General features: G+C 38.6%; 1 protein-coding gene across 1 annotated transcript in view; it reads left to right on the forward strand.

The window, feature by feature from the left end:
* Positions 1–26,063, forward strand: part of LOC130916303 (anoctamin-1-like) — a 122,760-nt gene that overhangs the window by 39,470 nt on the left and 57,227 nt on the right. Inside the window, exons 6-12 of the mRNA XM_057836919.1 lie at positions 196–244; positions 743–798; positions 1,248–1,289; positions 3,745–3,809; positions 4,214–4,348; positions 15,310–15,470; positions 17,957–18,039. Of these exons, the coding sequence (XP_057692902.1) occupies positions 196–244; positions 743–798; positions 1,248–1,289; positions 3,745–3,809; positions 4,214–4,348; positions 15,310–15,470; positions 17,957–18,039 (591 nt within the window). The remainder of the gene's footprint in view (positions 1–195; positions 245–742; positions 799–1,247; positions 1,290–3,744; positions 3,810–4,213; positions 4,349–15,309; positions 15,471–17,956; positions 18,040–26,063) is intronic.

Consider the following 26,063-nt stretch of genomic DNA (forward strand, 5'->3'; position numbering starts at 1 on the left):
AAAAATGCGTGTCTGGAGGGGTTAATTAATCTGCTGTTTGGCTTACTCAATGAAACAAAACAAAGGTGGCATCCATGCTTAACTGAAACTGAAGCAAAAAAAAAAAAAAAAAACGTTTTTTTTAATGGCCTGCCTTTAGTTTGTGTATTGGACTACATATTTTGTAACACATTCATCATGTTGCTCTTCTTTTAGGTTTACGAAATACTAAAACGGACAAAATGCAAGGCCAAGTACAGCATGGGTAAGTTTGATGCTCTGGGGGGGAGGAAAAGAACGAAACAAAACTACTCCAAAGCCAGCCCAGTAATACGACTTAAATTTTTTGACAATTTGACATGGTCACCATTTAATAGCACCTTAACTGGAGGACAGATGTCTATATGTTCTTCTTTAAAAATGTGTAAATTTTAAATCCCAAAACCAATAAAATCATACATAAATGTCACGTTATATTATCAAGACAGTTAATAACAAGAACAGAAATACCGGAAATAGAAATGAAACCAAAAAATAAATGTCAAGCAGAAGTCACATAACTTCAAATGTGAACCATACCGGCAGTTATGAAAACGCCGTGGAAAACAATAGCGTTTTATCTCTGATTCAGTGATGATCTGTAGCTGTAGCTGTAAGTGACATTGTGCCAAGGTGAGTGCTGATCTTTGACCCTAGATTAGATACATAGTAATTATATCTAATTATACAATTATTATTAGTAATGATATTTTTCCCCTGGCAGGTATCACCAGTCTCCTAGGTAGTGGTGTTTATACAGCTGCTTACCCTCTCCACGATGTGAGTATCTTAAACATGACAAAAATATAACAACAGACTTGGCCCGAGCATAACTTGAAATTACCATTGATCAAAAACTGATATACAGTAAATAATATTTTGTAAATATTGTTTTAGAATTTTGGCATGTTTCCATGTCTCTATACGTAATTTAGTTACATACTGTATTTAGTTCGTATTCATGAATGACAGCCGACATTGCAAGTGTAGACGAAATGTCAGATCCATTTGTACAATTTTCTACAAGTCATCAGTATTTCAGGGATTTGTTTCAGTGATAGACCCCAACCAATTCTGAATTTATTGTGCCTTATTTGCCTAGACACTGTTAGGTGTGATGAGGTGTTAAGTCTGATGAGGGTAATAAAATCTTGCTAACATGTAAATTATATCCCTCAAAATCTCAATTACGTTTTTAACACTGCAAATATTTAACTTGTGCTCTTTAGGGGGATATTGATGAAGAGAGCGCCGAGCCTAATGACAGAAAAGTAAGTACAATAAGGGAGAAACAATGACCTTACTCCAGGTATAATATTGTGTTCTGGTTATGAACTAGAGATTGACCAATATGTGTTTTTCAGGACTGATACAGATTATTAGTAGTTAGAGGGGCATATAACCGATTTTAGGAGCTAATATTCCTTTGCAGCAAAAGTGTAAAAATTGGCGTAGAAAAAAATTGAATAATGCAAACACTGAACTTCATTGAAATGCCTACAGCATGTTTATTGAATTAACACAAATAAAAAAATAGTAGCTCCAGAAATGCCTGAATTTCCTAAACTCCGAAACATCTCTTTACAAAGAACAAAAGGTTAAATAAATAGCTCTCAAGATAAAAAAAAAAAACATGGGGGGTTTGGGTTTTAAGTTTTAAACATGTTACTGTTATAGTCCAGTATGGCTTATTTGTTGATTTTTTGGGGTTAATTGGAAACCCTAACTCCATTTATTTATATTTATATTTATTTCTTTTACATCCATTCAAAAGTGAGATAATTTGCCAGATAACACTAAATGACATCTGTTATTACTGTGTCATGTCATAATTATTATCATCATAATTATAATTCTCTTATGGCGCCACTGTCAAATAAAGTGCTATCAAAAACAATAACTAGCATTAATGAAACAACTGAAACAGTAACTGAAGAAATAGCACAGAACATGAATTTTGATTTTTATTTACATCTGTAGCATTGCAATACATGCTAAGAGGCATGTTGGACAACAGCAGTGTGGACAGGAGGTGGCAGCAGAAGTTGACTGTCTCCCACAAGGGAGCAGTTATGACCAAATGAAGCTTTGCAGCCAATTGGTTCAAAGCTTCATGGTGGTTCATTTGGTCTTAGATAATCTTATGATGCTACTGTCAGATAAAGTGTTACCAGTTCATATCTTGTGGAGTAAATATCCCATAATACAGTGAGGACAGCTGCAGTTTATAGAGCCTACCCACGTACCACGTGCTCGCTGTATGGTTCCGCCCACTTGTCCGTCAAAACATAGTGTTAACCTGTTACGGCTACGTACATTTCTCCTATTTACGGCGTGTTTTTCTGCTCCTTAACAATAATAATCAAAATGGCGAAGGCGTGTGTGGCTGTTGGTTGCACTAACAGAGAAGATGGAAGGAGAGACTTGAAGTTTTACCGTATTCCAAGGGATCCAAAGAGGAGAGCGAAATGGACGGCTGCAATTCGACGTGAAAACTGGACACCAAAAAATCACCACAGACTATGTAGTAGTCATTTTATATCCGGTAAGATGCATTTAATATATATTTAGAGGGTTTTGGCCTGACAACCACAATTAAGATCATTGCTAGGCTAATCTCCGACAACATACGACGTAGTACGACATAGTTTCAAATTCAAGATGTTTGTGACTTCCCTTTCTTCCACCATCGTTATTTTTTGAATAATATTTAGCTGGTACCAAGTGAAAGAAACTGGCCTCGTCTACGGGGCTGACAAATAACCACAATTAAGATCATTGCGAGGCTAATCGCCGACAACATACGACGTAGTACGACATAGTTTCAAATTCAAGATGTTTGTGACTTCCCTTTCTTCCACCATCGTTATTTTTTGAATAATATTTAGCTGGTACCAAGTGAAAGAAACTGGCCTTGTCTACGGGGCTGACAAATAACCACAATTAAGATCATTGCTAGGCTAATCGCCGACAACATACAGGTATGTATGTAGTGAGAGTGCTATCGCTAAACCATATAAACATTAAAAGCCTTAACTCCATTGACAAACGACATGAAATACATTAGACTTGACGGTGGATGTTAGCAATAACAAAAGATTTTGAATTGAAAATTTCGTAACTCACCTTTCCAAGCACAAGATAGATTCCTGCCGAATTTTCGTGGACGAGGACCTGTTTCACCCAACCAGCAACGAAGTATTTATAAGCCTCCAAGCTCTTGAAGTTTTTCATATTTTCGTGAGAATAGGCTGATTTAGTGTGGACAAGATAATTGTAAATATCTGCGTAGCAGATGTCAGGCAGACAGGGCGAAGACAGTGGGTCGAAAAACATCGATTTGGGCATCAAATATGGATCTGGCGACTGTATAGAACGAAGCTTTTCCTCATAACGCCTTTTATGCAACAGATCCAGTGTGTTTGGGGCATCAGAAAGCACCGGGTCTTCCATGAAATGCATTTTAAATTCCGCCATCAATTGAAAACAATGCTAATACAGAGTCAAAATGACGGACAAGTGGGCGGAACCATACAGCGAGCACGTGGTACGTGGGTAGGCTCTATAGTCCAGTGCGGCTTATCTATGAACAAATGTTGTTTTCGTGTCAAATTTGGTGACTTATAGTCAGGTGCGCCAAATACTACGGATATTACAGTATATATAATATTAATATGTATGTATATTCATATGTATACCGTGATCATCAACGTTTTATTTTCTCAGCTTTTGTATGAAGAGTGGGCAAACTACAGTGTCTTCTACAAGTACCAACCCATCGGGCTAGTAAGGTAAATCTGTCTATTTACTTACGGACAACAAAATGTATACACTCTCTGTTTATGCTCCCATTTTAAATAACTTGGCATTTTAAATATTGGCCTGCAGATGAGAACATTTACTTAAAAAACAGGGGGGTAGAGTCATAAGAATAATTTTAAAATATTCCATAAACTGTCATTTTCGGACTAAAAAAACGCTAGGTTTTTTCTCTCCATGTGTACTATGCGGCTTTTATAACGAAGCGGCTTATTATGTTGTAACAACACTCTTGAGTTCTTGTGTGCTCCAACGCTAATACATCCTTGGTTTTGTGTTGTGAAGTGTTGTAAACTGAGAATGAACTTGGAAAGCCAATTAATGTGGGCATGCAAATGTACTCTATCATTAATTGTTTATCATTAATTCTGTTCAGGAAGTACTTTGGCGAGAAGATTGGACTGTACTTTGCCTGGTTAGGCCTGTACACTCAAATGTTGATTCCTGCTTCCCTTGTGGGAGTCATAGTCTTTCTGTATGGATGTGCAACTGTTGATGACAATATACCAAGGTAAAGTATGTTTTTTTTTTTTCTCCTCCTTTTGACTACCGGTATGTTGTATGAAGTTATATGGCTAATGATAATGTAAATATTGCATAATGTTGCAAGTATTTGTTTGATAAATACTGTATTAAAAATATTTATCAAACAAATAACGCTATTGAAACAAAATCCAATTATTTATTATCTTAACATTTACATATGGATGCATTCATGGGGCACGGACGGGCACAGCCCAAAAAGGCACTGTGGGGTCCCCCTCCTAACGGCGGGTCACGTCCCATAGGGTTCAAGTGCGGAGAAACCTGAGGGTATGAACCAAACCTCATGTTCAGCTGTGACTGATTGTTGACTTTGGACAGAGCTTTCTGTATGCGAGTAAGATGATCAAAACTGTTTGTCAACATCGAGTGGACTCTACAAGGTGTGGATATAAATACATTGCAAAAGCATCCTACCCTAAAACTAGTTAAATTCCCTTGTTTTCCCTTGCCAGTGCTTCAAGTGCCTTTTACTTGAAATAAGAAAAATAGCTAGCTGAAAATCATCTTACTAGACTTATTTTAAGCAATACATTAGTAGATTTAATCTTTAAAAAGCTTGTTTGTCAGAAACGTTTGTAATCCAAGAACACATATCATTCAAAACATTATTTGAAAGCAAATTTTTCTTCCAACTTTTAGATATATGGTCTTAATTAGAACAGCTACATTTACCTAAAGTAAGTGGAATAATTTGACATATTAAAGCGGAAGTTCAGGATTTTAGACATTAGGCCTAGCCTTCGAATTAACAGGGGTTTAGTTAGTTGGTGGAGTTGATTTCAACAAATTCCGTTTCGTTTGCAAGTTATTTTTTCGTTTCAGGGCCCTGGAGTGGCTAAGCCAGCGCGAGTCAATGGCACCATTATAGCACGCCAATGAAAAACATCATATGCACACATGAAAATCATCCATGACCCATGCAATCAATAGTGTTGGCTATGGTTTCAGGATAAAGTTATTAAAACTTACCATTGCATGTCAATAATTGCAGTATGAACAGCAACATTTGTAATCCAGAAGCTCTGCAGAGGAGCAGGGCAGAGTGATATCACATCGGGTTTTTTTCACCACTGATTTTTTATGTCGTAGCCAGCAGCACGTGACCAGTTTATATTTTTCCTCGTTCTTCATAGGGAATTTGTCGAAACTTTCCTTACCCGTTTCTTTTGTATGTTTCCACAGCCTCTAAATGCACATTTCGTCATGTTGCCAGCCGTCAGTTAACTAAGTAAACTGATGCTGCATTCGAGGAAGGTGGGAAGTTTCCAACCTCTGATCTTGAAAAATATCATTAGTACGCCCCCACTATTTGATCGCTGATGAGAAGTCAGGTTTGCTGGAAGTCAAAATGTCTTTTGGAGGCCAAAATAAAAAAAAAAAACTTGTGGCGGTCAGTCATCTTTGCTGTTTACATTCGCTTGGAATGCTTTAAGGTCGCAACTGGTACCCTCCGAGCTGGATAAGCCCGACTTCCCACCTTCCTCAAATAAAGCGTGAGAACGAGTGGCCGAAGCACTCCTCTTTATTGGGGTCGTATTACACATCTAAAAAAATAGTCCTGCAGAATGAAATGAAATACTGCAGTTTGGTGTGACATTGTTTTGGCCGCAAGGGTGTTTTGAAATAATGATCTGTGTTGTGAATTTATTTGGCTATGTTGGCTCTGTTCGTAGATATGTTTTTTTATTGGCATGCTATAATGGTGCCAATGACTCGTGCTAGCTTAGCCACTCCAGGGCCCTGAACCTAACATATAACATACAAACGAAACGGAATATGTTGAAATCAACTCCACTAACTGACTAATCCCCTGCTAACTCGAAGATTAAGCCTAACGTCAAAAATCCTGAACTTCCGCATTAATCTGTTAACTATGCTTTAACACAAAAAACATGACAGAGAAAATTATTTGACTAAATTTAAGAAAAATAATATTTTTAAGACAATATGAATTGGTCGTGTATAATCTTGATCATATTATTAGTAAAACCTGCATTGTTTTCCAGCATTTTGAATTCTCTTAGCGTCCAGAAATGACCTGTTTCATAAAATCCCACCGTCTTAATTTTACCACCACAGGCATTAAGAAGAAGTCCGTTGCTGGCGAGCATACAGTCCCGTCAAAAGTCAACTAATTTTCTGTGCCTTGCTGAATGACTTTAAAGTCATGGCTGTGGACTGGGTTCCCAAAATCAGAATCTGTGTCACGTGGAATGTGAACGTATGTTTGACTTTTCACCTCAAGGCCCTGCTTCTCATCATCCACAGGATATTATGGCAGTTGCTGTCATTTGTCTTGGGACTGACAAAACACACAAGCCTTGTGTTAATGTTACTTTTACTTTGGAAGAGATCGCTATGTTGAAACCATTTGCAACATCCTGTGATGTGCCATATTCAACAGGCTGGGAAAAAAAATCCCCAAATTTTTTACCTTTCTATTATATTAAAACAAGTACTGCTTATTTTATTGTGCAAAAAAAAAAACTCTTTTTCTCCCACAATATTATGTTGTCTTCCATTTTCTTCATGCCAAGGGACAGTACCTCATCGACAAATGAGATGAGCGGGATTATTATTGTTCTGTCAGCATTGGTCAGAAAGCGGGAGAGGTGGGAGAATGCGTTCCCCTACATATTCTTGAAAAGTACCATACCAGTATTTGTTCATTCTACAAATAAAACACTATTTTTGACTTCCGTGATACTACCGAGAAAAAGTGTGTCCCCTAAACACAGGATGTTTAGTCTTCTTTTGGGTAACCGGACGATTCCATTTTTCAAGGGACGGTTAGCAAACCTAAAGTGAACTTTAGCTAATGAAACGGCTATACTGTACATATAGCGTTATCGTGATGACATCCTTCTAAGATTTAATATTCGATAATTGTAATCAGAGGTGGGTAGAGCTAGAGTAACCAAACATTTTACTCAAGTAAGAGGAGCATTATTTCTAAATAATATTACTCAAGAAAAAGTAGTCATCCAAAAATTTACTCAAGTAAAAAAGTATTCGTTGAAAATAATAATCAAGTAATGACTAACATTGTGAGTAATTGCTTACAACGTCAGATTTTTTTTTTTTTTTTTTTAATAATGGTATATTGTTTTTCTCAGCACAATTTCATCTATATGAACTGTTATTATTATACTGTACTATAGCACAGTGGCCCCCAATTTTTTTTGCACCAGTGTGACCGGAGTGATATGGGCTTTATTTTCACTGACCGGCAATGTGTGGCAGAAAATTACAGTGAACACAAAATAACATGACGGGGCTTAAAAGGAACATTAAGTGCAGGAAAAATGTAACTCACTGTACGCTGAATCAATCTTTTTTAACAGCAACCTCTCATAAAACTCATGATAATGACATAATTAGTTATTCTCCAATCGTGAAAGTTTACTTGGCTTTATGGCAATACGGTTCGCCGCGAGGTATGATACTCTCAGCGCATTCGGTTTTGTTGCCTTGTTTGCTTGCCGCATATTATGCAGAATTCATTTGGTTGTAGGCTCCTCTTCTGGCTCAGCAGGGGGCCTTTTGCTTGAAAAAAGCTGTCTAAAGACGTTGCCGCTCACCCTTCGACAGCAGCTAACGTTACTGTTTACATTGACTGACACTGGGCTGCTATAGGTGTGCAAACACCACAGTAATGGCTACCAACCACCAGAGGGCGACATACACAAATCTCTACTCAGATTAGTCAAGCGGCACAGGCCAGACTGCAGTCGTTACCATATTATTTATTATTTCTCTGCGGCACCAGTCCCCATCCCGATAGTTGGGGATCCCTGCTGAGTTGCTGAGCGAGTTACATGACCGTATTATGCCAAAAAATTACAGAAAAATCTTTAAATCTAGACCTGGATACTATACCCATCTAAAGAGTATGAGTGCCCTATAGTAGAGAGAAAACATTGTTACCTCTGAATGGTATAATGTGTTTTTTGTTGCGACATCTCATTGGTAAGACAGGTAGCGCTACATTCAGCATATTTGGGAAAAATAATGTCAGTATGTAGAATAAAGAGGGAAAATATGACGACACTAGTGTAGCCCAAAGTAGCTAGTAAGAGTAGTGTTTCTTCTTCACAAATCTACTCAAGTAGAAGTAAAAAGTATTGAGCGGTAAAACTACTCTAAGAAATAATTTTTTCTCAAAAAGTTACTCAAGTAAATTTAACAGAGTAAATGTAATACACACTTACTACAGTTAGTAGTGTGTACTACACACTTCTGACAGGAACTACAACTTTGATATCCAGTTTTGTGAATACAGGCAAGTCAACTCGCCAGTTAACCTCTGCTGGTAGCTTAATCTTACTCTAGGAGAACACGTATGTTTGCTTGTTTATTTTGAAGACATTTAGCTGGGAGTGAAGCCATACGTCCCAACTTCTTAATCCATTGGAATCTAGTTGTTTTTTTCAGCTTTGGGAAGGGAAAAAAACACATTCATACATACTGATATACTCCTAGGGTACCTCGTGTCCAATTTAGATATTCCATAGGCACATCACTTCACTATTTTGGACGTTCGCAGAATGTTGATCCTTTTTTGTCTTTTTCCGTAAAGTTTTATGGTGGTTGGTGATCTCAAAACTACCAAATCAATCAATCATACAATGGGGCATCAGAGAATTTGTTGGCTCATGCTCCCTTAACAATGGTGCCTGTTAAGTAAGATTGGTCGATGGACATTTAGGAGGCGCAGTTTGCGAAAGGTAAATTGTAATAGAACTATGGGTCACGCCCCAACGGAAGTCTCTGAGGGCGCTGCGATTGTTAGTTGTATGAAGGATGTGGTCTGGCCACCTGGGCATTTACTGGTTCTCAACACTTGCAAAACTAAAGAGCCTAGAATGACCTGGACCACAACTCAACCTACTGCTACCATTAGGAAGGACGTTAAGATTAGATGTGTGCAAGTCATGTGTGCAAGTGTGCATGTCTGTGTACAAGATAGGAATGAGTAGATCGTATTTCCTAAGGAATCTGAAATCCTTTTTGGTGCTTTTTGGTTCTTCTTCCAGTGTGTGGGACTTACAACTGGTAAGTGCCATCTACTTTAGATTTGTTGCAATGTATCACAGGGTTACATCATTAGTACCAGTAATATAAATAAAAAATAATTAAGGAGTAAATTCATTTGTGGCAATTCTCAGAATAGATCAGTTGTGTTGGTCACATAATGTGGATTTGTGGGCTTTGTTTATGTTCCCGATGCTGAATGTCAGGGTCTTTTGTGCTGGCTTCCGAAAGTTTGGAAATGGTTCTTCGTTAAGTGAAGCATTCCATTTCAGAGATTTGAACATCTCCGTTTTTTTAAGACAGTCAGACTGAAGAGTGTTAGTTTCATTTTCAGATTAGTTCCAATCGTACCTCCTTCTGTGGCGTTTCGGGGTCTTGTGACAGGGGATTAGACACCAGCTAAATTCAAAATCACAGAACCACTGTAGGTTGTCCAGTGATTTACTGTATTTCTTTGCTTTGCTGTCTACCAAGTTAATTGGAAAGAAATGGGCCTGAATACGGTCAAATCCTGATTTGGGATTTCTTCAGGCATGAAAATCTCTCACCTTTTGGCGAAATTTGCCGTTTTGAAGTAAAAAAAACTTCAAAATCTACGTGAATTGTATTTTTTTAATTTAAAAAATTTTTTTATTATCATTATTATTATCATGCGATTAATTGACTAAATATACAAATACAAATAATAAAACCCTCCTTGCCTCCTAGCCTTTAACATTGCATTTTCAAGAAAGCAGATTAGATCAGTTTAGATTAGATTGGTCGCAGTTATTAACCAATTGACCCGTATAGTAAAGATAGATTTGTGGGAAAATTTTTGAAATTGAACAATTAAAAGTTTTTAAGTATGTGACACAGTGTCATATTGTGAGGCAGGATGTGTCATTTTACCCGGGCTCACAGAGCCTAGCCTCCTACATCACATACTCAGCACATACAGCATCCACTGTATAATTTTTGCACATTGGGCACATTCTCAGTCAGGGTCCCCAGGGGGCTTGCACAGGGTATGGTGATGCGGATGCCGTACCCCCTCTATCCCCCAAGCTCTGGTCCCTGGCTTCATCTCCTTTCTCCAGGATCCCTCGCCAATTTTCAGTGCCCCAGCATCAGGCCCTGTTGGTGGATGGTGCCCTCTTGACTGGATCCCCACTGACTGGGCGTGAAGGCCCAACTCCTTTGCAGGTGGGCGGGGCCAAGTCCGCCCTTCCTTAGTGTGCTGGCACAGAAACTCCCCATACACCAGATGACTAACATGCTTGTTTGACGGTCTTTAACTCCTACTAATTTTATAAAGACATGCTAAATCAGGGGTGCCCAAGTCTGTTCCTCGAGAGCCCCTATCCAGCTTGCTTTCCATGGTTCCCTCCTCCAACACACCTGAATCAAATAATCAGGATTGTTATCAGTGTCTGGCAGAGCTTCTTGATTGGCTAGTCATTTGATTCAGGTGCATTAATGGAAGGAGACATGGAAATGAAAGCTGGATAGGGGCTCTCGAGGACCGGACATGGGCTGTGCTAAAGGACTTATTTGCTTGCTTTGGGACCACTAACCAGAGGTGGGTAGAGTAGCCAAAACTTTTACTCAAGTAAGAGTACCGTTACTTCAAAGCAGTATTACTCAAGTAAAAGTATACTGTAAGAAGTCATCCAAAAAAAAAAGACTCAAGTAGAAGTAAAAAAAAGTATTTGGTGAGAAGAATACTCAAGTAATGGGTAACTGCTTATTATATATGAATTTTTAAAAATAGTTTGTTCCCTCAACACAATGTATATATGTCTATAACTGTTATTATTATACTGTTATTAATATATTTTACTATATCATATTACGTCACCATATTAGACCAAAAAAATAAACATAAATCATCAAATTCCGGCTAGAAAAATCTACAGAAATGAAACATCACCCGTCCAAAGAGCGGGGGTGCCTACTGGTGAAGACAATTCCTACCATGAAATTAATTAACAATTATAATCTCTGATTTTCCACGGTCTGTCCATGCCAAAAAACTGTGCTTTCCAGTAATGTTGATGGCAGTGCTATGTGTGAAGTCGTTTATTTTTTATGGTGCTTTTAAGACGCCACGTGTTTAAACAGGCCTGCATGATCCGATTGCAAACTTGTGTATGGTCATGTGACTGTATGGTTACGTCCAATAGCGTACTGCACGTAACACGTCACCTTTGCGCATTAATATTCATGATGTTAGCAACTGTTGCTAGGGGGGTCAAACTCGTGTTTGTCCCTCATGTTAGATGCATGTCAATAGTGTATGAACGAGATGATTACTGAGCTAAACCTACCAATTCTGTCTGAAAATGATGTCGCTGGTGGCAAATTCACTGGTAAAGATGTGGAAGAACATACAAATGTTCTGTTAAAGAGATGGCTTGAGTGTCAAGGGCTGAAAAAGACTGGAAAAAGAGCTGACCTGATCCAGAGGTAGCTTTTTTATCGATACCTTTTTCTTGTGTACATTGCCTTACTCCACTGACTATTACATTCTCCTATTTTAACAAGCTATCCTTTACCACCATATGCCCTGTCTTTCCTATATTTTACATCCTCTGGTTGTCTTACGCCTCTCTACAACCGTTCTTGGGGGTAATTTATATTGGTATTTTTGTGTGGCAACCACAAATACTACTCAGTGACAGCCAACGAACACTTTTAATTTTTTCATTAATAACAAATCTTAATTCTATTAATGTATTTACACTTCCCCCTTACTAAGGTTGTTTCTTTACAACAGAAAATGTAAAGCTGTTAAATCGAAAGCCTGCCTTTAGGCATGAACAGGCTTACTATCAAAAGACCAAGGCCAAACACTGCTATTTTATTTAACTATCTGTATTTTAGAAAAATAGGCCTATACGACTGTTGTAATATATATAGCTTACCTCTTCGGGGCAGGCTGTGGCAGCAGTAGATCAGGATTGTCATCTGTAGGACCATGGCAAAATGTTTCCTGCATATGAAGGTGAATGGCTTCACCTTGGTGGCATTAAACTGGTCTTTTGGACGTCCGGACAAATTGATCCATTGTTCACATTTTTTCCCTCTTTTTTGGGGGAGTTTTTCGCTTCGGGAAAGGTATGAAGAAAACATTGTTCATATGTGGACGGTCATAAAGTCTAGAGTCGTTTCTACAAGTTTCATAGCACCAGTGTTTGCTCGGCAGGTTCTTTTTTTGAAAGATTACCAGCAGAAAACAAGCAGTACTAGCCTGGGTTGTATGCGAGCGTGCTTCTATGCTGGCACCCTTCCGATTTATGATGGTGATGTCACGCAGCCTTGCGGTCTAAACTAGCATTCGTGCAGTACGCTATTCGTATAATGGAGTCATGTGATTACTGTTGCAACATCTCATTGGTTACACTTCATAATGTATTGACGGGGTGCAGGGCCGATAAATAGGGGGCCTGCATTGTTGGCGAGGCCGTCAAAGCTGACTGAGTGGAATTACAAAGAGCAAATGTTTTGTTGAAAATTCTTGTGAATAAATCGTTAAATCCCTGAATTCTTTATAGACATGGACGCAAAATGGTCTCGATTCTTGGTTAAAAGCAAAAAAAAAGTTAGCATTTATTTTGCGTGAATATTATACTATAATATTTCGAAGTGCAGTGCTAGTCTGTTAGTGAATGTAGCTAGCGACCACCTGATGTAAACAGAGGTTTTCCGGTGAAAATTGTTGTGAATAAATGCTTAAATCCCGAATTCTTTATAGATATGGACGTAAAACAGTCTTGATCCTTGGTTGAAAGCAAAAAAAACGTGCAGTTAGCATTTATTTTCCTTAAATATGTCGAAATACAGTGCTAGTCTGTTAGTGAGTGTAGCTCAGGGGTTTTCAACCCAGTCCTCAAGGCACACTGTGGGTCCTGGTTTTTGTTCCAGCCGATCCAGCAGAGACAGTTGAACCAATGAGGCTTCTGCTAAAACAAGCCACACCTGACTGCAATCAACTGATTGCACTTGTAAAACACCAGATTGGGGAAAAAGTGTTGTCATCTTGTTTGGTAAGAATGAAATCCTGCACCCACAGTGTGCCTTAGTGGAATAGGTTGGGAACCCCTGGTCACTGTAGCTAGCGGCCGTCTGATGTAAACAGAGTTTTTCCGGTGAAAATTCTTGTGAATAAATGCTTAAATCCCCGAATTATTTTTAGATATGGGCGTCAAACAGTCGATTCTTGATTAAAAGCAACAACAAAAAAACGTGCAGTCAGCATTTATTTTACGAAAATATGTCGAAGTACAATGCTAGTCTATTAGTGAATGTAGTGTAAGCAGCAATTGTGTATTATTATTATCATTTCATTCTTTGTGTTTTGGCTCATTTCAGATTATTTTATTTATATGGGCTATTACTTATTTTATTATATATTTATGTTTCCAAATGTGATGCAGTGTTTATTTATATTCAATGTTATGTTGTATAAATTTAGTTCTTGTTCGAATATTAGTTCCTCACGGGTTGTGTTGTGGTAGGACGTTTTTGAGTTGAACACGAGAGAGTTCTGGTCTGCACCGCGCTGAAAGAATAAAGCAGAGTTATACTGTCCTGCCTTGTTGGTCCTCATTATAGTAGAGAAGACAAAGTAAATAAAAAAAACAACATGGAAACAGTAACCCGATCTGCCCACAGTCTCACAGCCTCGAAAAGTAAGGGTTACAGTAGCTAGCGGCCACCTTATGTAAACAGAGCTTTTCCGGTGAAAATTCTTGTGAATAAATGCTTAAATCCCTGTCTTCTTCATAGATATGGACGTATAACAGTCTCGATCCTTGGTTAAAAGCAAAAAAAAACGTGCAGTTAGCATTTATTTTACTTTTCACTCCTGAGACAATCCTTTCTCTTTGAAAGCGGTGCAGCTTTCGTACTTTTTCAACCGAAATCTGGCGTTAGATCGCAGCGTGCGTAGGGTTCGGGTAGGGTTAGGGTTACCCTTGTGAATAGCTGCTCTTGATGTGGGCGGCCCCCTACTTGAATGCGAGGCTCAGTGCCTCTGACCCGTCAATACATTATGAAGTCTATGCACTGGTAAAGCTACTAGCAAACATATAGTCAAATCTAATACAGTATGTAGAATTAATTGGATTAATGTAACGACTCGAGTGTAGTCCAAAGTCGTGGAGTAAGTGTAGCGTTTCATCTTCTTATAGCATGGTAAAACGTACATTTTTATCAAAAAGTTACTCAAGTAAATGTAACGGAGTAAATGTTACTACCCACATCTGCAACTAACATTGACACAGCTTGTATTATGACATCAACCCCTACCCCCCAGACTGGCCTTTCTTTTGCATTCTTACAGGTGATAACTCACATACACATTACGGTCTCGCTCACTACCCCATTCTGTTCTTCCTTTTCTTATCCTCTCCAATTTTGTACTCATAGTTTTTGCATCTTTTCCTCACAGGGTGTTCCCTTCCATTCACAAATAAGAAAGCAACCATTTCTAATGTTCTTGTCATTATGTACTGTTTTATGATAATTCCACTACTTTTTGGTTTGCTTTGTATTTCTATTTCCCATATATGTTCCGTCTCTCTCACCTTAAACCCTTTTCTGTCCTGCTGCAATTTCCAAAAAAAAAAAAAAAAAATTCACTATTAAGAAAAAGAAAAACAGCAAACTTAAAACTCCACAGGTAAACTGTTTCCGCATAAATAGGTATTCAGATTTACCATTTTGCAAGACCATGCAGCTGAACAGGACTGGTTAAAACAAAACAAAAAAAATGCTTGTTTGAATGTTCAAAGGGGATCACATTATAAATTAATTAGTGCATTTGAACCTTCAGGTCAACCAAGTTTTTCACGTACTATTTTCTCTCTCACCGATACGTAACATTATGCTTTGATTTTGTCTTTACAGCATGGAGATATGCCACCAAAAAAACAACATCACCATGTGTCCTTTGTGTGATAAAGTGTGCAGCTATTGGAAGCTGAGTTCTGCTTGTGGAACTGCAAGGGCCAGTCACTTATTCGACAACCCGGCTACTGTATTCTTCTCGATATTCATGGCCCTTTGGGGTGGGTAGGAAAACGTACACACATGCACACGCTCACACACAGTATATGGAAGCCCCGTTCACATATTTTTGCATCCCTTTGATACCCTTTAAAGTGCGTATGACACCAAAAAGCATGTTTATTTCATATTTCACGCGGTGATTTGTGCTCCTGAATGAAATGGACCGCTTGGATGTGTGGGGAAGCGATCGTTTTATATATTCAATTTTTGAATCCCGCACCATAAAAATGAGTGACTTCCGGCTTCAGTGTCGGGTTTAGGACGAATGTGAATGTGCCGTCACCCAGGTCATCATCTCACAATATAGTAATTCATTATAGCATGCAAATGGGCTGCGGATTCAGCTGATTTTGCGGATCAATTCGTTTATTTTTCGTATCACGCCAGCTAAACGGCTGCAGAAAATTGTTGCTGCAACAGGCAGAGACTTTTGAACCTTTTTGGGTTTCTAAAGGTTCCCGTTCACCGTGGATATTGGCCAAAATAAGGCCTACTACTGTGGGACCATTGGACTTACGAGGAAGTGAGTAAACATTGTGTTTTGTATAATGTCAAATACTGTGATCATTGGACACATTTTAATATGGAGGTGGCTTGCATTTTGTGGCTGATTGCCCACCGAGAATGCCACTCAGCCGACGACCGGCGGCTGTGGAAAAGCGCTATACAAGTATAACACCATTACCATTGTTTGCACAACCCCCTCTATACTCGGCTTATTGCCCTCTTCGTGTGCCCGATGTTCTGTCAAATTTTCAACCCCATCAGAAATTGCAACTTTGTGTTAAAAATGGCCACGAATACAGCGATTACAAAGTAAACACTATCAGCTTTCTTTAAATAAAGGACTGTTTACCTATGTTTGATCATGCACGGACATGTAGAAAAGTTCTCCTCAGACACACCCTGTCATGTTCGCTGCACAACAACTGCACGCCGCTCTCTGTTCATGTCTTTGCCATGTAGTAAAGCATTATTTTACGTCATATTCGTGTTGACCATGTGGCAGCTACGCGCTCCTCCGACGTCGGCCGTTTTGTCTGGCAGTACTCTCCAGTTGCTTCCCCGGCAAGCTTATTTTCGCTTCGAAAAGCGAAAATAAGACTTTGAGACGTTACTCGGTTCGGGTTAGCAAGTCGGCTAGCTGTCATGCCTCATGGTTTGTTTACATTCTCCGAAGCCGGGGCAGGGAAATGACAAAAGCCGGACTAACTTTGGTGGCATAAAATATCAGTCGGGAGATGTGACAGCAAAGGTGAAGTCGACAGTTTTGGCCATTATGGAGTAATTTTGCCATGCTGTATTGAATATATGCATTTTTATTATTTGATATTCCATTAAGACTGTTATTTGTCCTGACCATACCATTTATTTAGCAACTGGGGAAAATACTTCGATAAAAAGAATATCCTGAAAAAAAAAATGGAGTAAAGAGACTGAATCAAGGAAATTTTGTGGCTCTCTTCGTCGCATTTTCCTCGTTCTGAATAATTCCCCCTTAATGGGCAGAATTCTAAATCAAATGAAACCATGACCCTGCCGACGTCATCCTCCTGTTGGGTACGCTAGAGCCCTACAATGATAGGCGTGGCTAAACAGCGGATTGAAAGACTAATTTCTCGTCATCTGTGCTTTGCCAAATTGTTGTATATAGTCGAATCGTCTCAAAATATAATTCTAATTCACATCATAATGCTATTCAAGACATTTTTTTATCCTGTCCGCACTTTAAATTAGGTTTTCAGTTTTGGTTTGTCTGTTGCTTAAATGTCGTCTTGAACATGACACTTGTGGGAGGGTGCATCCAAATTTCACTTTTGGCCATTCCCTGTTTAAAAATGGAAAAGTCGTTTTTCTGAACCATTCCCCTTTGTTTGAGAAGTTCTCACGTGTCTCATGTCTGCCGGTGGGGGTTGCTGAAACGCTCAGTGCTAACATGCTTGTTGTATTGGCCAAAGTGTCTCAAACATGCTGAATGGGTGACATGTCCATATGCTGGCCATGCAAAACCTAGGATGTTTTCAACTTTCAGAAATTTGCATGCATTATCGCGCTTCTACATGAGGTGATGGTTTTGCATCGATGCCACAATAGCGGCCCTCAATATCTCTTCACGATATCTTTGTGGATTCAAAATGCCATCAATAAAAGACATCTTGCCCTGAGCATACACTTTAAATAATATACCACCACTAAAATACAATTATTCTCATTTTTAAATTATCTGAAAAAAAACTTTATAGCTGCAGTCTCTTTTTATTTGGACAAACAATCAGGAAATGACACCTACCAAAATTTGGAGCCTGTTTTTTTTCTGGCTTTTTTGTGGGGGAGAGAACCATTGTATTTCATTATTTGCACATTCTAGAATTCATGTGGTCCAAACTCAGTGAGACAGGTGTATTTTAAAATGGCAAAGAAACAACCATCTTCCTAACTTGCTTGTGTTACCATATTTTTGTTCTACTTTGTCTTTAAATAACAGCTGCCATGTTCATGGAGCATTGGAAGAGGAGACAAATGAGACTTAATTATGAATGGGACCTGACCGGATTTGAAGACGAGGAGGTAAGGCTCTAATATCAGATTATATGTATTGGCAATACAACCTAATGAAAATGTCTCTGTTTCTCAAACAGTCAGTAGCAAAGACCTAAAACTACAGTAAAATGTACACCTCAGCAAGGCAAATAAAGTACAGCTTGTAGTTGATACAGTGGTATGAAAAAGTATCTGAACCTTTTGGAATTTCTTACATTTCTGCATAAAATAACCATCATGTGTTCTGATCTTTGTCAAAATTACACAGATGAAAATACAATGTCTGCTTTAACCAACTAAAATCAACCAAACATTTATAGGTGTTCATATTTTAATGAAGATAACATGCAAACAATGACAGAAAGGGGACAAATAAGTAAATGAACCATCTGTCTAAGGAGACTTAAAGAGCAATTGAAACCAATTTTTTACCAAACACTTTAAGTCAGGTGTGTGCCCAATCACTGATAAGTGGTTTAAAGCTGCCCTGTCCACTATAAAACACACACCTGGTAAGAAATGTCTTGATGAGAAGCATTGTCTGATGTGCATCATGGTTCGGTCAAAAGAGCTGTCTGAAGACCTATGATCAAGGATTGTTGATTTGTATAAAGCTGGGAATGGATACAAAACCATATCCAAAAGTCTGGATGTTCATCAATCGACAGTCAGAGAAGTTGTCTACAAATGGAGAGAGTTTGGAACTGGTACTACCCTCCTAAGGAGTGGCCGTCCACCAAAGATGACGTCAAGAGTTCAGCGCCGAATATTCAAAGAGATAAAAAAAGAACCCTAGAGTGTCTGCTAAAGACTTACAGAAATTACTGGCAAAGTACATTATCTCTGTGCACAAATCAACTATATGTAAAACCGGCAAAGAATGGTGTTCATGGGAGGACTCCACGGAGGAAGCCACTGTTGTCTAAAAAAACATTGTTGCTCCTTTAATGTTCGCAAAAAGGCACGTGGACACGCCACAGAAGTTTTGGCTAAATATTTGGTGGACTGATGAAACCCAAGTTCAGTTGTTTGGGAGTAACACACAAACGTCATGTGTGGAGGAAAATTGGAACAGCTCACCAACATCAATACCTCATCCCCACCATGAAGCATGGTGGAGGGAGCATCATGATTTGGGGCTGTTTTCTTCCCTCGGGGCCTGGACAACTTACAATTATCAATGGAAGAATGAATTCAAAAGTTTATCAGGATGTTTTGAAGGAAAACATGAGGCCGTCTGTCAGACAGTTGAAGCTAAAAAGAGGATGGATGCTACAACAAGACAATGATCCAAAACACAGAAGTAAATCAACTTCAGAATGGTTTCAGAAGAACAAAATATACGTTCTGGAGTGGCCAAGCCAAAGTCCAGACTTGAACCCGATTGAGATGCTGTGGTATGACCTAAAGACAGCGATTCATGTCAGACAATCCAGGAATCTGACTGAACTACATCCGTTTTGTAGCGAAGAATGGGCCAAGATTAGTCCTGATCGATATGCCAGACTGATCTGCAGCTACAGGAAGCGTCTGGTTGAAGGAATTGCTGCCAAAGGGGGACCACAAAATATTAAATGTGATGGTTCACTTACCTATTTTTTCCCTTATGTCATTGCTTGCATACTATCCTCATCAAAATATGAAAACCTATAAATGTTTTTTTTTTTTTTCGTTTTTTTTTTTTTTTCTTTTCTTTTTTTTTAGTTAAAGCAGACAGTTTTTTCATCTGTGTGATTTTGACAAAGATCAGATCACATTTGATGGTGTTTTTATGCAGAAATGTAAGAAATTCTAAAAGGTTCAGATACTTTTTCATACCACTGTACACTATGATTAATAGTTTGTTTCCCTTCACATAAACCCTGTTATCACACCACACAAAAATTGCACATAGAAATAAATCGTTAAACTTTGCGTTGAGTGTTTAGCAGTCATCTCAATAGCATCACAAGGATTAACATGAAGACACAATTGTTGACTATTTGTTGGAGTTCCATGCTGGTTTTGCTGGACAAGGTTAAAAAAAACGGCGTTAAAAACGACAACAACAACAAAAATCCAGAAAGGTGTTAACCAGCACTTGTAAACTGGGCGATGTTAGCATGGGGGTAAGAATACAGGGTGATCAAAAAAAAAGTTTACACTCAGTGTACTGCTTGATTAAAAGCCATTGAAACATATCTAAATAGGTTGTCATGCTTAAGTGATTCATTAAGGTCACTCAATGCAGCTGGTAATCTCTCGTCTCTACAATTCCTGTGCTTCTGCTGAATATGAAGAAAACTTTAGCTGTACCTGAATTGCTGCGTGCCGGTCTGACACCTACTGAGATTGCAGCAAATCCGAGAATATCCAGATGTGCAGTCTACAAAGTTAAAAAGAAGCTGAAAGATACTGGAACAGCCTCACGAAAACCTGGGTCTGGAAGTGCCGATCTGTGCGGACCAAAAAGTTGATTGACAAGGTGATATGTGGCCACCCCAGAATCCAGATCTCAATCCCCTGGATTATAGCATATGGGCAACTGTGGAGGACAGTGCCTGTAAGAAGCCACAAACTTCTGTGGCAGCCTTGGAGAGGTCCATTGTTAGATCTTGGGAAAAGATGACAGCATCCTACATGAAGAAGACCTGTCAAGCGTTCCGCAGGCGCCTGGAGGCTGTTGTGACACTTAAGGGAGGACACATTGAAAAATAGAGTGTACTGTACATGTTCTTTACAATAATGTATAATTTGTGATTAAATTCTAATTCTAAGATGAATAAACATGGCATTTAAGTTGTATTATGGCAGTGTAAACTTTTTTTGGGGTCACCCTGTATGTCGAGACAACAAGATTTGATACTTGAAATATAGAAATAATGATTCCATCAGAATGATTTTTTTTCATGAACATTTTAACCAATTCATAATGGATTTACAACTGGTATTGCTTTAGCTCACCTACAATTGTAAACAAGACAAGTGGTCGAGAATAAACCAAGAAAAAATGGAAGTCTATTTAAACATATAATGGCATGTGATACTGTATTAGGAGCTACTTTATCAAAATGTATTAGACTAATCTTTTCCTGAAAGATTTTACCCACAATACTCCATTATGACAATGTGTTTTTTTAGTTTTTTTTTTTTTTTACTTTGCTTGCAAGACATTATACTTCCAGTTAATAATCTATGCTAGTTATAATTTTGTTAAAAATGATTATGTAACCATAGTTGCAGTTATTGAAATTTTTACTTTATACTTTTACTAACAGTAGATCTTTCTCCTCCATCCCCTCCTCTGTCTCTCTTGGTTTATTTTTCACAGGAAGCACTCAAGGTTTGGATAAAATATACATTTTTACATGTTATCAAACTGTCACTCTGCTACTAGCTACTTATATTGTTTACCAATTACGATTACTATAGCAAATAAATTGATAAAAATCATTTGAAAACAAACAAGGACTTTGGGGAGTGTTAGAATTTCTTCTAGAGAGCATTAGGTAAACTCAAAGTTTTATGTTTGTGCAATATGGTCTTCTATTGTTTGTTCCAGTGACGGGCATTCCAGCTATTTTTAGAGAAAAGGTTCACTAAAAATAGCCTTACGGCTTCTAAATGGCTCTTCAAATTATGGGGGATATTAATGAATTAACCACTAACAATATTTGTACTGTATTTTCTGCACTATAAGGCGCACATAAAACGCTTCTATTTTCTCAAAACAGACAGTGCGCCTTATATATGGATCAATATTGGTTAATACCCTTTAGCGCCGCTCGAGCTAGGGGATGCATAATGCAATCCTGACTACTACTACTACTACTACTGCGCCTTTTAATGTGGTGCGCCCTATATATTTAAAAAAAAAAAAAAAAAAAATTCAAATAGGTTATTCATTCAGGGTGCGCCTTATACTCCTATGCACGTTATAGTGTGGAAAATACAGTACGTACTAATTTAGAAATTAAAAAAATATATATAACATCCATTATATCAGATGTTTATTATATAAATAAATACTGATATATAGATACAACTTTATCTATACACAGTTTAAAAAAATAGAATTTGCAAAGCTAAATATAGAACTATTTACAAATAAACATATTTTTCTGGACAACAAGGCGCACTTAAAATTCTTTTATTTTTTCCAAAGTTGACAGTGTGCCTTATGTATGAAAACGGGTTTTGCTGAATGACATCAAACCTATTGAGTTGGCGCATAACTGTATTATACTGCTCCAATCACACACGTGCTGGACGATGGAATCATAGGAGTGCAAGAATTAAAAAGGCATGTTTTGTCATATATTGATACTTTTTGAATACAGAGAATACAGGAATACAGAGTTTTAATAGTCATTGGCACACAGACATGACAACGAAATTACGTTCGATGAGTGAGCATCAGGCCGCTGCAGATGAACCGTGCCGCCAACGTTCTCTCTCCAGAAATGAGCATTTGCGGGCAAGTTACAGTGAACACACATCATACAACATAGCATGGATATGACACAACGCACAGATCACGTGCAGGAATTTTTTATATGAAAATAAGGAACTTCCAACTCATGGCTGGTAGGAGGAGGAAATGTCATAGTTTGAAGGATGGAGGCGGATTTAAATGGGGGTAGGGATGTGGGTGGATGCGTAATTGTGCATATGTACATCAGCATTTGTGTGTGCATACAGACAAAATAAGAGTCACAGAACTCTGCAACCGGTCTTGGGAGGAGAGATCAAGGGCATGAGATAAGGACCATCTGTGTGGCTCTCCCAAGGAAAGGGAGGGTGGAGGTGGTGGGGGGGGGGGGGGGGGTCGGCTAAGGAAAAATTATAATAATTCAAGCCGAATCAAAAATTTAATAGGTAGTCGTCAGTCAAAGGCGAGACCTCAGTTCCCTCAAGTCACTGCCAACAGTCACGGTCAGCCTCAACAGTTCCACCATTTGGTGCCAGATGTCACCCGCCTTTCTCCATCCTTACTCGGACTGAACCGTATTCTCACGGGATAAGTCACAATCTGAGCTTTCACCCGGTCTTCCAAAGCCTTGAATTGCACCATTTGATCTGTGGACAATTTGTCAATGTCCTTGAAAGTTGCTGTCTTGGAAACTTTCCGGTACAGCAGGGCACCTCCCGAGCCAAGCAGATGAAAACCCACGACCATCAAGTCAAACAGCCAAATATCCTCGATATCTTCCACGGATAGGACAGTGAGACAGGCGGGCTTCCAGTGGTCCCATGATTCCTTCACGAAGCCTGCCACAAAGGTCCCATCCGTGCAGGACGGCTCTCCCGGGGTGCCGTGTCTTGTTGAAAAAAATCTTGTCAGTAGCGCTGAGGGAACAACTAATCAGATCGGCAACAGTTGGTCCATAGAGGAAAAAAAATACAAAAAAAGCAGACTGACTAGACTGACAAAAGATAGCAGAAAGAGCAAGAGCAGCGAAGAAACACGTCCGCCCCCGTCGAAGGCAGGAAGAAGTTATCCACTTCTTTGTCATCCACTTTTACTTTTTGACATTGAAAAGCACAACGGAAAAAACAATGGGATTTGTTATCTTTCTAGCCTTTTCTATTTAGCTTTTCATTGCCTTTGCCTTTTTATCCTGCAATTGCCTTTGCTTTTACCAAAAGTAATGTTTTGTCAGTCGCATGGCCGTGGAAGGGGCTTTCCAACTAGGAATAATAGTAGCAGTACGGCCCGGCAAATCACAGCTAAAACATACTTTCCTTAAAGATGCAGCTGTAATGTAGTCATAGTGAAAGGTCACTATAAGTTGGTTAATGCGCAATCGGTTTTCCATCACTGTGCACAAAATTGTGGCGAGCAACAGTGACAAGAATGAGAGAGTTTTTATGTTTCACACTTGCTGCTCTTGTTGCCTATAAACCACACGACCCCAAGAGACTATGCCTTTATCGAACATAACAACGGAAACCACCACTCTCAGTCATGGTTGCCACAACTACCCATGAACCATTGCGGGCGTGATAATAAATACCAGTCGCTACAGTATGAATATCCAGCTGAAATGAATCCCTTAATATTTTCCAGAAAATTGCATTTTTTTTTTTTTTAATCCAGCGTCTTGCTGTGGAGCACTCAAAGCAACAACGTATCTTCACAGCACATATAAATTTGTACATGAAACGTTAATTTTGAAAGCCAACTGTAACATTGCAATCGTAAGGGACTCTACATATAAATATATATATATATATATATATATATATATATATATATATATATATATATATATATATATATATATATATATACAATGCCTTGCAAAAGTATTCGGCCCCCTTGAACCTTGCAACCTTTCGCCACATTTCAGGCTTCAAACATAAAGATATAAAATATTAATTTTTTGTCAAGTATCAACAACAAGTGGGACACAATCGTGAAGTGGAACAAAATTTATTGGATAATTTAAACTTTTTTAACAAATAAAAAACTGAAAAGTGGGGCGTGCAATATTATTCGGCCCCATTGCGTTAATACTTTGTAGCGCCACCTTTTGCTCCAATTACAGCTGCAAGTCGCTTGGGGTATGTTTCTATCAGTTTTGCACATCGAGAGACTGACATTCTTGCCCATTCTTCCTTGCAAAACAGCTCGAGCTCAGTGAGGTTGGATGGAGAGTGTTTGTGAACAGCAGTCTTCAGCTCTTTCCACAGATTCTCGATTGGATTCAGGTCTGGACTTTGACTTGGCCATTCTAACACCTGGATATGTTTATTTTTGAACCATTCCATTGTAGATTTGGCTTTATATTTTGGATCATTGTCCTGTTGGAAGATAAATCTCCGTCCCAGTCTCAGGTCTTGTGCAGATACCAACAGGTTTTCTTCCAGAATGTTCCTGTATTTGGCTGCATCCATCTTCCCGTCAATTTTAACCATCTTCCCTGTCCCTGCTGAAGAAAAGCAGGCCCAAACCATGATGCTGCCACCACCATGTTTGACAGTGGGGATGGTGTGTTCAGGGTGATGAGCTGTGTTGCTTTTACGCCAAACATATCGTTTTGCATTGTGGCCAAAAAGTTCAATTTTGGTTTCATCTGACCAGAGCACCTTCTTCCACATGTTTGGTGTGTCTCCCAGGTGGCTTGTGGCAAACTTTAAACGAGACTTTTTATTGATATCTTTGAGAAATGGCTTTCTTCTTGCCACCCTTCCATAAAGGCCAGATTTGTGCAGTGTACGACTGATTGTTGTCCTATGGACAGACTCTCCCACCTCAGCTGTAGATCTCTGCAATTCATCCAGAGTGATCATGGGCCTCTTGGCTGCATCTCTGATCAGTTTTCTCCTTGTTTGAGAAGAAAGTTTGGAAGGACGGCCGGGTCTTGGTAGATTTGCAGTGGTCTGATGCTCCTTCCATTTCAATATGATGGCTTGCACAGTGCTCCTTGAGATGTTTAAAGCTTGGGAAATCTTTTTGTATCCAAATCCAGCTTTAAACTTCTCCACAACAGTATCTCGGACCTGCCTGGTAGGTTCCTTGGTTTTCATAAGGCTCTCTGCACTTTAAACAGAACCCTGAGACTATCACAGAGCAGGTGCATTTATACGGAGACTTGATTACACACAGGTGGATTCTATTTATCCTCATCGGTCATTTAGAACAACATTGGATCATTCAGAGATCCTCACTGAACTTCTGGAGTGCGTTTGCTGCACTGAAAGTAAAGGGGCCGAATAATATTGCACGGCCCACTTTTCAGTTTTTTATTTGTTAAAAAAGTTTAAATTATCCAATAAATGTTGTTCCACTTCACGATTGTGTCCCACTTGTTGTTGATTCTTGACAAAAAAATTAAATTTCATATCTTTATGTTTGAAGCCTGAATGTGGCGAAAGGTTGCAAGATTCAAGGGGGCCGAATACTTTTGCAAGGCACTGTATATATATATATATATATATATATATATATATATATACACACACACACACACACACACACACACACACACATATATATATATATATATATATATTTATATATATATATATATATATATATATATATATATATATATATATATATATAT

Source organism: Corythoichthys intestinalis, chromosome 5 (assembly GCF_030265065.1).
Source record: "Corythoichthys intestinalis isolate RoL2023-P3 chromosome 5, ASM3026506v1, whole genome shotgun sequence".
Classification (NCBI taxonomy): domain Eukaryota; kingdom Metazoa; phylum Chordata; class Actinopteri; order Syngnathiformes; family Syngnathidae; genus Corythoichthys; species Corythoichthys intestinalis.